A 12,084-nucleotide genomic window follows, 5' to 3' on the forward strand; every position below is an offset into this window, starting at 1 on the left:
GGCTCCCCTGCCCCCTCCCCCTGGCCCGCTCCCCTCCCCTGCCCTCCCCCTCCCTCCCCTTCCCCTCCCCCTCCCTCCCCCTCCCCCTTCACCCGTTCCTCCCTCCCTCCCTCTCTCCCTCCCTCCCTCCCTCCCGTTTCCCCCTCCCCTGCCCTCCCCTCGCCGGCACCGGAGTGACAGGCGCGGGGCCCTCCTCGCCGAAGCTCGGGGCTCCGGCGCTGGCGAATCACAGAGTGGTGGAATCTATTGCCTTTGTCTGACAAGTCATCCATCTCCCAGCGCGGGGAGAGGGAGGGGGTCTGGAGGGGGCTTTGCAGCTTTTAGAGAGACACACACCGGGAGCCGAGGCTCCAGTCTCTGGCCGAGTCTTCTCGCAAACGCAACCCACCTGGGGCCAGTCCAGTGCTGCCGGCGTCCCTCGGCTCCCTCCCTTCTTCCCTCCCTCCCGGCCCTTCGGCCGCGGCGGAGCGCGCCAGCCTTTTCCGGGGGCGGGGGCCCGGCTCGAGCTCTCCCCTCCCGAAGGCGCCCGCTCGGACATCCCGAGGATTGCTACTTCTTTGCCAACTTCGCCAACTCACCGGCACTTGGAGCGGCCCGGCTCCCCGCCCGGCGCCCTCGGGCCGCCCCTGCTCCTCGGCTACTCCGACTGCCGCCACTGGATGAAAGGGTTCCAGGGGAGCTGAGCGAGCCGTCTCCCCCGCCCAGCCTCAGCCCTGGCCGCAGCTGCCGCGCGCGCCATGCGACCCCAGGTCCCCCCGGCCCGGCCTGCCACCCCGGGGCCGTTCTGCTGACCGCCCAGCCCCGCGCCCCGACGGTGGGAAGTTCCGGGCGCTGCGGTTGCAAGCTCCGGCAGGCCCGGGAGGAGTCCCTGCAGGGAGCGCAGCGCGGCGCCCCCCGGCCCCCGAGCGCTCCGCCGCAGCCGGGAGCCCGCTCACCCCCCCCACCGTCCCTCCCTTTTTTCCTCAAGTCCTGAAGTTGAGTTTGAGAGGCGACACGGCGGCGGCGGCCGCGCTGCTCCCGCTCCTCTGTCTCCCCATGGATATGCACTGCAAAGCAGACCCCTTCTCCGCGATGCACCGTGAGTACCGGCGCCCGGCTCCTGCCCCAGCTCGGGGCTCCCCGTCCCGTCCTGGCGCGGCCCTGGCTCCCCACGCCTCCAGGTCCCATCTTGGAGGCCACCCTGGCTTCTCCTGGTCACCCCTTTCGTTCTTCCTCATTTCCCGGTGTTTCTAAAGCCCCCAGTTTCTCTCCCTTCTGCCTTGTCGCTCATACTTCTTCTACCTGCCTTCATACCTCCCTGGTGCCCATCACCCTCCTTCCTTCCACCTGCTTTTTCTTAGGTAGTGGATCCACAGCCCCTGACCCTGGCTCCAACCACTCTACTCCCTGGCCACCCTCTTGACTGGAGCTGGGGGACTAATGGACAGGCAGTTTTCAGGGTTTTGTGTTGTGTTTTCTTTATCTTCTCTCTTTCTCTCTCTCTGCCTCCCCCTCCTCCCTCCCCTCATCTCTACCTTTCTGGAACTTAGAGTGTGGTGGTCCAGGAGGAGACTCCCAGCAAGGGCAGCCTCAGTGTCAGGACAATCAGGCTGAAGAGTGTGGGGGTGGGGTGCCCCCTTCTGACCCTCAGCTCCCAGCACCTCCTGGCCCTGCCAGCCCAGCCAAGGCTTCTTGTGGGCTGGTTTGAAATACTTCCTTCCTCTTCTTTTTTTTTCCTACCTTCCATCCTACTCCTTCCCCTCTTGTCCTGGAGTTGGGAGTCTGAGATTGGCAGGACGTGGTGGTCATCTTTCTCTGCCTCTCCCTGGGAGATGCTCTAAAAACAAAGAGGGATTCCAAGAAATCGAAGTCTGTGAAAGATCACGTAGAAGAGCCTTCCAGGCGATCCCTGGGTAGAGCAAAGCTCAGCTTCTAGTTCTGGAGGCTCCTTGCTGAGCTCCCACTCCCTGGTAAGGATGGGCCAGCCAGTAACCTGGCCAGGGGATAGGAAAAGAGGGAGAAAAGGAGTGGGGAGAACAAAAGGAAGGCAAATGCCAAAGCTGGGGAGAAAGGAGAGAGAAATCAAAACAAGGGGGAGGAAAGAAGAGCCAGAAAACAGAAAAAAAAGGTTACAGGAAAAAGGAGAAGGGGAGAAAAGAAATTTAAAACTAGGAAAAGAATTATTTTAATGAAATTTGAATTTATCTAATTCTTGTCATATGTCTTTAGCTTGGAAAACAATTCAGAGGTATTTTTTGTTTGTTTTGTTTTGCCGCCTTCTTTTTTTTAAAGATAAATAGATTCTAAATAGAAAACGTCCCCTCCTCTGTAGGTTAATAATCAAGGATGATTTGTAACTTTTCACAGGGAAACTTTTTAGACCTGGCTTGGATATGTGCTTCGGACAAGAGAGCCTAGGAGGGAGAGCTGTATTTTTCTCTAAGCATATATTTAGCGCATATATATATATATATATATGTGTATGTGTGTGCTTTAAAAAATACTCCTGTGACAAAATATATTTCCCTAAATAATTTCCAAGCACAGGAAATCCGAGCCAGGGGCCTCCGGCTGCCGCGGGTTTCTGGGAGCCGAGGCTGAAATCCTGACTCCTTTTCGGAGGGAGGGGAACGGGGTACCACGCCGTCTTCGCCCAGCCCGCCGGCCTCCTGGCCCCGCTGCCTCTCCTCTCTTGCCGATTCCGCGGGGGATCTGCCGAGTCCTGGCCGCCCACTGGGTGCCACTTTGAAACCGAAAGGGTAGCAAGGCGAGCCGAAGGTGGTCGGAGGAAGGGAGAGACCGCGGCGCGGGCGGGCGGGCTGGCCGGCCAACAGCGGCAGCCCGAGTCGGCGCCGGCGGCAGTGGTGCATTCCAGGCCCGACTCAGCGCAGGTTCTCGGCCCCAGCCCTGGACTCCCGCCGTGCCCCCTTCCCTTACCCACCCCTTAGATTGGGGTCGAGGGGCCGGGCCCGGAGCCCGAGGAGGCTGAATTATTCATCTTTAATCTGCCCGCAGCTGCCGCCTTTTCATACCGGTAACGCGAGTTCTCCCGGGGCCTAAATTATTGATAGTCGGGTTTGGAGGGAGGGGAGGGGTGAGGAGCGGGGCTAGAGGTAGGGAGCCTAGCAAGGATGAGGGGTAGAATAAGAGGCTCCGGCCTCCCCCAACCTCTAGATCAGGGGCCTCTCCCCAGGGGTTTCGCCGGCCCCTATTCTCGGTCCCCCAGAAGGGAACGGGAGAGAAGCAAGTCGGGTGCAGATGTCCCCGCTTTCTCCGAAAGTCGCCTGAGGCTAGCAGGACAGGGACTGCAGGTTGCTGGCCCGGTCGGGTCGGACTCTGCCGCTAGAACTCTCTGCGGTTAGATTGCTCAGTAACTGCGGCTGCAGGTTGATGGCTTTGGGTGCAGGATTTCTAGACTCCTGTCAGCCAGGGAGAATGGGGCGCCAGGCAGCGTCCTCAGGCCTGGCATCCGGCGACCGCCTCGGCTCCGAGGTTGGGAGCCTGCGCTGGAGTCTGGTTGGAGACCCAGCACCCTCCTCTTGCCCAGGAGAGCAAACGCCGTTACTGCCCGGTTTCCCGAGTGGCTGCGGAGGTCTAAAAGGTCAGATGGACACGAGCTGGCTCGGGCTGGCTGCACAGGGTGCCCCGTGCGCCTTCAGCCCGCCTGAGCTACCTGTACCGTGCGTCCTGAGCGAGGCCGTGGGCCCCAAGCCTAGCGCAGCGCGGCAGGCGGACGAACCCAAGCAGTCTGCGTTCTGTGGCTGCTACCCCGGCACCTTGCCGCTTTCCACTGCCTCCCCGTCTCCGAGCGCAGCAGATTCTGGGCCCCTGCCTCTTCAGCCTTCCCTCCTCCACTTGGCTTTCTTTGAACTTTAAACATTACAGAGGCGAAGGGGAAATATGGCTCCCCAAATATCTAAAGATAGAAAACATAAAGGAAAGAAAAGCTCCCCATCAGAAAACAAAACAAAACAAAAACACAGGGAAAGAGGCAGGAAAACTCTAACTCCAATTAAAAATAAATACAAAGAAAGAGGTAGGGAGCAAAAGGGGGGATGTCAGGGACTTAGGCCCCCTCTGTGCTTGGAGTTCTTATGTACAGAGTCAACCGGACCCAAACACCCCAGAATCATCCGCCTCCAAGCAGGCTCCTACAACTCCCTCTTGCCTGCGGCTCAGGCGGGATTCCGCACCGCTCCGGTTCCGTCCTCCGCCCGGCCCTTCCTGTCCTCTCTTCCCTGCATTCTTTCCTGCTGGCATTAATTCCCACTGTGCTGTTTTTCTCCCCCTCTTCCCTTTTTTTCCCTCTCTCCCTGCTTCCCCATTCCTTCCCTCACTTTCTCCCTGGCGTAGCACCGGTCTTAGAGCCGTTCTTTCCCAGCCCTCCGCCCAGCATCTGCGCTTCCGCGTTTCTGCAGCTCCGCAGATTCCAGCCCCTAATCCTCTGCATTGTGGTCGGCAGCCTTCGTTCTCCCGCGAGTCCGGGAACATGCCCTTCCGCCCTGCCTGCTCCCTTTGCACGTCCTGTGTCGCGGACCCTGACTAATGGCCGGTCCCTGCTGTGTGTGGGGTGTTGTTTTTTTTTCTTGTCTTTCCCCAGCAGGGCACGGGGGTGTGAACCAGCTTGGGGGGGTGTTTGTGAATGGCAGGCCCCTGCCCGACGTGGTGAGGCAGCGCATCGTGGAGCTGGCCCACCAGGGTGTGCGGCCCTGCGACATCTCCCGGCAGCTGCGGGTCAGCCACGGCTGTGTCAGCAAAATCCTGGGCAGGTGAGGGCCTCGGAGCTGCCCCTGGTAGCTGCCCTGTCTCCTTCCCTGTTTGGATAGCCCTGGGTCTCCAGCTGAGGGCTTGGCTAAGTCGAGGTCGCCAGTGGGAGAGGGAGGTTCCTGACTGGGGCTATCTGGAGAGCTGCTCCTTTTGGAGAGGGCACTCAGGTGGTGACTGTGGCCCCAGAAGCGAGGTTGGAGCAGGGCCATCCAGCACCTGCCCCGCTCCAGGGTCCTCACTGGGAGATAGCCTGATTCCAGTCTTCAGAAACGGAAGGACAGCCCTTCCCTTTGGAAGGGAGGATTGGAGGATAGCCTGATTCCAGTCTTCAGAAGCGGAAGGACAGCTCTTCCCTTTGGAAGGGAGGGTTGGAGGAATAGGGTGGAAGGTAAAAATGGGTCCCTGAGAAGAGAAAAATCAGCTTGGGGAGGTAGAAGGTTGGTCCTGGTTCCCATAGGGTCCCTATGCTCTGTGGGAAAGGTCTGGAGGCCTCCAAGTACTGTCCCCCCCCCACCCCACTCTTCCCAAATGAGGGGCCGGGCTTCCACTCCCAGGGGCATTGATTCCAGCTGCTGTGCGTGCAGCCTTTGGTATGGCCACCTCCAGGGAGGGAGCGCCCCTGGTGTCCCTCCCCTCATCCTCCACTGCGTCCCTGCCCTAGCCAAGTGGACTCTGGAAGCCGGTTCAGACACTCTGGGCCTTTTCCCTCCGTGCCACTGCCTCAGGCAGGAGAGTGGCTCAGCGGCTCCGGCGCCTGCAGCGCCCTGTCCCTGCCACCACCCGCTTCTCGCTGACCCCGCCGGTCTTCCCGGCGCAGGTACTACGAGACCGGCAGCATCAAGCCCGGAGTGATCGGCGGCTCCAAGCCCAAAGTGGCAACACCCAAAGTTGTGGACAAGATTGCTGAATACAAGCGACAGAACCCGACTATGTTCGCCTGGGAGATCCGGGACCGGCTCCTGGCGGAGGGCATCTGTGACAATGACACAGTGCCCAGCGTCTCTTCCATCAACAGGTGAGCAAGCCACGCTGGGCTGCAGGGTGGGGCTCCAGCTCCCAGCTCCTGCCCACCAGGGCTTCCCCCAGCACCGGTCTCCGTTCTTTCTTCGGCCTCTGCCTGCCCTTGCTCCTGCTCCCAGCTCCCAGGTCCTTTGGGCAGGGAGAGGGGACCTGGGAGGCAGAGAGATAGACAGACAGACAAGGCTGTCTCCAGCTCAGGGCTGGGTATTCCCTGCCAGGCTTCTCCCGCTGGCGTCCTGGAAATGAATCCAAGTGTTTGTGGTAATTAAGACTCCAAGATTACGCGCCTCGGTATCTAGAGACAATCACAGCCCACAGCCGAAGCCTTTAAAATGACCAGTGTCTATTCATCGCCTCCAAACAGACTTCCCTTTCTAAAGGCATGCTCCCTTCCGCAGGGGCAGCCGCCTGTCCTGGCTCCCCCGCCATCCCTGCTGACTCCCACAAAGCTGGCCTCCCGGGAGCCCAGGACTTGCTAGCCAGCTCCTCACAAATTTCCGGCCTGTTACCACCAGTATCCAGGCCTGCAGAGCAAACGCCAACCACCGGTCAGCCATTGGCAGGGAGTAGAGGAACTAGACCTGGAGTGGGATGCCAGGTCAGCAGGGAGAGCTCTGGACCCTGAGACTGAACCTTAGGAGATGCCTCCAACCACCTAGAGTACCTACGTCCAGGCCTAAGTCTGCACTGATGACAGGCTCAGGCACAGGGGGACAACTCAGGCTGGATTCAGCTCGACATATAGTAGCACAAGATAGTCAGTCTCCCAATCTCTGAGCCACTCCAGTGTGCTCTCTGGGACCCATGCACACTCCATGTATGTACCCCCCGCCCCCGGCCAGTGTACACATGTGGCAGGTACAGCACATAACAAGAGCACTTGGACATGGGAACCCAAGATGGCTTTCCCATCACAGAACTGTACAACCTGATGTCAGCAGAGACCCTGTGCAAATTCCAGACAGCCTTGGCCAGCTTTTCTACCCCCGCCCCGCGCATTGTAGGGCAACGCCCCAAATGAGAAGAAGACTGAGGCTTTCATACCCTTGTTTTTCTTTACACTCTTCATAGGCTCATTATCAGGACAAGTAATAATTCAGCTGGTGCCTTTTTCTGAAACTGGCATCGCGTATCAAGGTTTTTTTTTTTAATATTTTGCAAATGAAATGGAATTATCCCAAGTCATGCTGAAAACAGCAGGTAAAATTAGCTGGTAGAATGTACCTTGGCTAAAGAAGATTCCCTCTGCCACACTCGTGCTGTAACGTACTGCGAGGCGACCCCAGAAATTATCCCAGTGTGTGCCATCTGTATAAAATGGTTATTCAGTTATGAACAGGGTACCATAATACTGATCAGCTAATTATACACCCTCCGAAAATTCTCCAGCTCCCTGGGCCTGGCTCAGCTAGGTATTGAGAGCATAGTGGTTTGACATTCAGATACCTTCCAAAGGAGCTGGAGAAATTCTCCTGGTGGTTTGGGAGAGGAATGAGTCTTTTGCATTTAAAAGCCAGAGGAGGAAGCTGGGGAAGCTTTGCGGCTGGGGCAGGAGTGTCGGTGAGGGATGGGAAGGGGCCAAAGCATTGTCTCCTCTCAGCCTCTAGGCTGGCTACTGGTCTTGGGAGTGAGTTGGAACCGAGGTCTTGGGAGGAGAGCAGCCCTGCTGAGGAGCAGTGTTGCTGGGACTGGGTGCTGGTGTTCTGGAGAACATTTGGTAGAAATCTTGTTGTTGTGATAGGATTTGCAAGCCGATGGAGGAACCCAAGATATGTTCGGTCAAAGGCAATGTGCTTCTCTTGATGTGTGGAGGATTGGAGCAGTCAAGGCAGGTGTGGCGGCAGCGCCCCTTGCCTAGCACTCTGTCTAGCACCCCTTCTCCCCCCCCCTCCCCAACATATACCCCTCACTGGCCGAGATGTTTTGGGAAGCTGGCTTATACAAAAGTCGGGGAATACTCTCATCCTGACAAGCCACGGAGAGCAGGGGACGTGTGGCCCCAGGATCAAGCTCCAGAGGCCTTGAGGTGCGCTCACCAGAGCTGAGAGAAAGTAGAAGCGTGAGCTGCTAGTGGGATGAGAGTGGGAGAAAGAACGGCTTCAGCTTGACAGCTCTGACAGCAGAATTTGCTCAGCACGGAGCCCTATCACCTGAGGGGCACGGAGGCTACCTTTGGGTGTGGGAAAATAGCCATCTGTGGACAGGTGTTGCTGGAGATGGCAAGGGAGTGGGAGGAGAACGGGGAAGCCACCGGCAGCATGGGCAGCCAGCCCTGGGTCTGCAGCTAGGCTTCCTGGCTTGCGTTGTCAACAAGGCACAGTCAGGGTATTCTTGATTTTGCTTTGGGACAGAATCCTACCGTGACTCATACTTTGGAAAGAATTCTGGGGGCTTCCCAGTGTGCTGCCGAGTCAGGACTGGAGGGATGCATCTGGGCCCGTGCCCTTAGTGTCATCCCTCGAGGTGCTTTGCTCTGAAAGGGAGGGTTTATCTGAGATGCGTTGCTTCAACCCTAAAACCTGCTAAAAGCGGGATTTCTGCTGGCGCCGCTGATGCCAGGAACTTTGTGAAATCTCACTTGCTGTAAGGAAGAGCCTACAGATTTTCCTCTGTGTAGAAAGTGTGACGCGTTGGGGACCGGGTGGTTCTTGAGTTTAGCGCTTTACTGTTGGTGAGGTGCCCACTTGTGTTGGGTACTTTATAACCCTCATGGTAAGAATGTGCCCGTGCCGGCCGTTGGCAAGAAAGGAAATCCACACATGCTTATCCACCTGAGCCAAATCATGAGGGTTTTCATCTTCTCCTCCCCAAACAGAGGCTGTTGCCACACTTGAAATATACTGTTATGGTTATAAACTAAATTGCTTTTCATGCTTTAAAAATGGTTTGGGCTTTTTCTGATCCTGTCGCGATAAAGGCTTGGACATCCAGCCCGCATTCTCCATTGGCAAATCCTCATAGAAATACCTCTCTGAGCCAATGGAGTAGGTCAGAGAGGCCTCCCAACCTCACCCTCACCCCAGAGACCACCGTCAAAAATCCGGAGGGTTGACTAGATTGCTTAGCGTGCGGAATTTATTTGAATGACTCTCAATATTGGGTTACTGATCGCTGAGCCTGGAGTTGCCAGCTCTCCAGCTTGTACACCACTGCTGTAGAGGGCGGGTGTTTATAAACAGGTGACTTGAGATTGAAACCTGGTGTGGGAAGTGGCCCGGAGGGGGGAGGAGATGGAGGGAGATCCAAGCTGCTGAAAGGGAAACAGCCACCTAGTTACGTTGCTGAGCAATTGGCTGGGCAGGAAGGATTTTCCTGATTATATGCCAGAGTCTTCAGGTTTGTCTGTTGCTCTGGGCAGGGAATATAGCTCCTTTGAAGGCACAGGCGCAAACTCCAGATACAGTCTAGGGTTACTGAAGATCCCCTGAGGGCACTGTCTTGGACTGAGCTGGCAAGGAGGCCCTGGCTCTCTTAACTTTTTCAGCCTGCCCTATACTCTTTGGGATCAAGGCACTCTCAGCTCCTAGATCCTTGGAGTGGACCCTCCCAGAGTCAATTTCCCCCCGATCACCTGCTACCCACACTCTCTCTTAGCCTGTTGGGCTCTAAGTGAGCATATTTACTCTCCTAGCAGTGGCAGCACTGGCTTCAAGAAGGCGCCAGCCCCAGGGCTGTTGAACAGCTCCGTCTCGTGTCATCTGCAGGTCTTCGTTGGAAATCTGGCACTGGGGTGACAGTGGCCTAGCTGTTCATTCAAAGGCCTTTCCAAGTAAGCTGGGAGCCACTCATCCCAGCCAAGGGAATGCTGAAGACATGTTCACGGTGGGGGTCTGTGTCCCTTTCTCAGACACAGGTTCTAGAACATTGCACATTTGACTCTTGGACCGGGCTTGGCACAAAGCTGGCCCAGAGAGGCAGCGCTGCCTGCCCATCTCCGTACCCTTGCAGTTGTTTGGTGGTCAGGGCTGTTGGTCTAGTGGCAAAGAGCCAAGGCAAGTTGGTAGGTTAAGAAGAAGACTTCTCCCCACAGAGGAAAGGGAGAAGTAAGGATAGAGAACTTGCTTTCTGTGGCCCTGGGCCTACTGGATCAGGCCGCCTATAGTGGACAGACATGCCAGTTTCTGTCTGAAAAGGCTTTCTCACCTGTCCTTCCCCAGAGAGCATCTCCTGCTGCTGAGGCTGCCCGTCGTTAGAATAATGTGTGAAATAGTCATGACTGCTGGCCTTCTTATTTCTTAAAATGAGCTGGAGTTGTCCCCCTGAAAAGCCATTTTTGCTCCCTTAGTTATTTTAGACTTCTTGGCCAGCAATTGTATCGGCCTGTTTCCCTGCGGCCAGGCTCCGAGTGGGCGGGCAGGCCACAAAATGGCTTTCAGGTGAGAGCAATGGCTGGTTGCCCTGAGTTCTTACCTCCACTGGCAACTCTAGGAAAGAGGAAGGCAGGAGGGGTTGTCCCTAACGAAAGCTCCAGGTGGGTTTTGGAGGGTGATGCAAAGAGGAAACAAGAGGGGAAAACCCTAAATAAATAAATAAAGTGTGACCAACGATTCTGAGAACTCAATAAAACAATCACATCAAATATGAAGAGGCATAAATCTTGTATCTGCACAGGTAACCTACTCAATTGCTTTTATTATCGCTCAGGCTGCCTCCATTTATTACCGTCCACAGTCTGGGCAAAGGAGGTGCGTGGAGGGTGGTCTCCAGTGCAATCCTACACCCCGAGAGGCAACAATCAGCCCATACAGCCAGGGATTTCGATGGGAGCTCGGGAAGGGCCCATTTGTCTGCATGAAAACCAATCAATAACTCTGTAACCAGAGCCCTTGTCACAGGGAAATGGACAACACAACAGTTCAATACAGGGGCCACGGGGGGAATTAACCAAGTGGAGATGGGGCCAGGCAGGAGCAGCCCCTAGAGAAGGGAAATGGGGTGCCTGGAGAAGAGAATATTGGGGAGGGGGGGAGATGGGGCAATGGCTTTGTGTGCATATTGGCACAAGGTGGGAATTATTGTGCAAAGTAGATCCGGGGGACCAGAGGCACCATTGGAAGTTGGGGTGGTAGGGAGCAGTTGGGAAGTGGGCTTGTTCCAGTACCCATGGGATAGTGTGGTTGTATGTGTGATGGTGTGTGTTGTGGGCAAGAATATTATGCTTCCATAGAAAGAATCGCGATAGTAGTAACTGGTGCAGAAGGTGAATCAAACCCCACTACACCAGAGCCTGCACGCTGAAAAGGGGGCTCCCTCTGAGCCCACAAAGGAGCGCCTTAAACCAGGGGCTCCATTGTCTGCCCCCAGCTCCCTAGACCTTCAGCTCCAGCTACTCTGCAACTTTGCCTCTTAAAGTTCAGGTCCGTCCTTGGCCCTTCCTCGTTGCTGCCTGGAGTTGGAATTCTTATATTAAGAGGAAACTGTATGCTGGAAAGAATTCCTTTCTCACTTCCTGTTCTTTAAAAGAATTCAGTAAAGGGTGTGAACATGGCCTGCCACTTCTCTGAATCCCTGCTGTTTCATCTCAGCACCCCCACCCCCAGGTCAGATTCTCGGAGGGCAAGTTTCTTGCATTCAAGTTCAGATTCATGCAGGGGAAGCTATGCCCAGTGCTGCTCACCCAGCCACGTGGGTGAGCCTAGAGAAGAGAGAAGGGGCCCTGATAAGTCTGAGGAGTGGGCAGCGGTCTCACAACCAATGCCCTAATAACAAGTGAAATATTAAACGGGTGGAAAATTAAATCACTGTGGGTTTATCTGTCTACCACTAAACTACTGGGTTGAAATGTTTTTCTCCTGTTGAGCAAGTTGTTTGTTTTGGTACTCTAAAGGTGCAGCTTGACTCTATTCATGATGGTTTGTGGGCACAGAGATTGATATCTTCAGGGTGTGTGGATTTGTGTGTGTTTGTGCCTACCTGCGTCTGCTCTTAGGTAAATGGGCTCTGAGGCCAAGAGGAGGAAAAAGAGGAAGACCTGCAGTCACAGACAAAGGCTGGACACCTTGTCCTTGGGACCATCAGGTCAATCAGTGAGGCAGTCATTGGGCCCTTGGGCAGCAATAATAGGGCTGGGTTGGAGAGTTCTCATTTCATAATTTGGGAAAATTGGGGCCAAATTTTTCTTCAATTTTTATTTGCACTGTAACACTCCATAGTCTAGTTAGGCCCCAATTAGAGGGGCTTTGCTGCAGCGATGCTGCCTTTGTGATAGAGAGCTGTGTGATCCACTGTCCATCTTCAGTTCAACACTTGAGTCCCAGCCCCGTTGGCAGAACTAGTTAGGGACCAACTGCGTAAGCAGCCAAGAAGACGGCCTTCCTG

General features: G+C 55.7%; 1 protein-coding gene across 6 annotated transcripts in view; it reads left to right on the forward strand.

Annotated features, from left to right (window-relative positions):
• Nucleotides 1-489: 489 nt before the first annotated feature.
• The window catches only part of PAX2 (paired box 2), an 80,638-nt gene continuing 69,043 nt past the window's right edge, over nucleotides 490-12,084 (forward strand). For 4 of the 6 annotated variants that reach the window (XM_027113111.1, XM_027113109.1, XM_027113114.1 and 1 more), the window contains exons 1-3: nucleotides 490-1,078; nucleotides 4,580-4,748; nucleotides 5,564-5,761. In XM_027113111.1, coding sequence (XP_026968912.1) covers nucleotides 1,036-1,078; nucleotides 4,580-4,748; nucleotides 5,564-5,761 — 410 coding nt within the window. In that variant the 5' untranslated portion in view covers nucleotides 490-1,035. The remainder of the gene's footprint in view (nucleotides 1,079-4,579; nucleotides 4,749-5,563; nucleotides 5,762-12,084) is intronic. The other 2 variants (XM_027113115.1, XM_027113112.1) reach the window with 2 other exon arrangements.

This window comes from Aethalodelphis obliquidens, unplaced genomic scaffold, assembly GCF_003676395.1.
Source record: "Aethalodelphis obliquidens isolate GAN/ISIS:26980383/991018 unplaced genomic scaffold, ASM367639v1 scaffold11, whole genome shotgun sequence".
In the NCBI taxonomy this organism is placed as follows: Eukaryota; Metazoa; Chordata; class Mammalia; order Artiodactyla; family Delphinidae; genus Aethalodelphis; species Aethalodelphis obliquidens.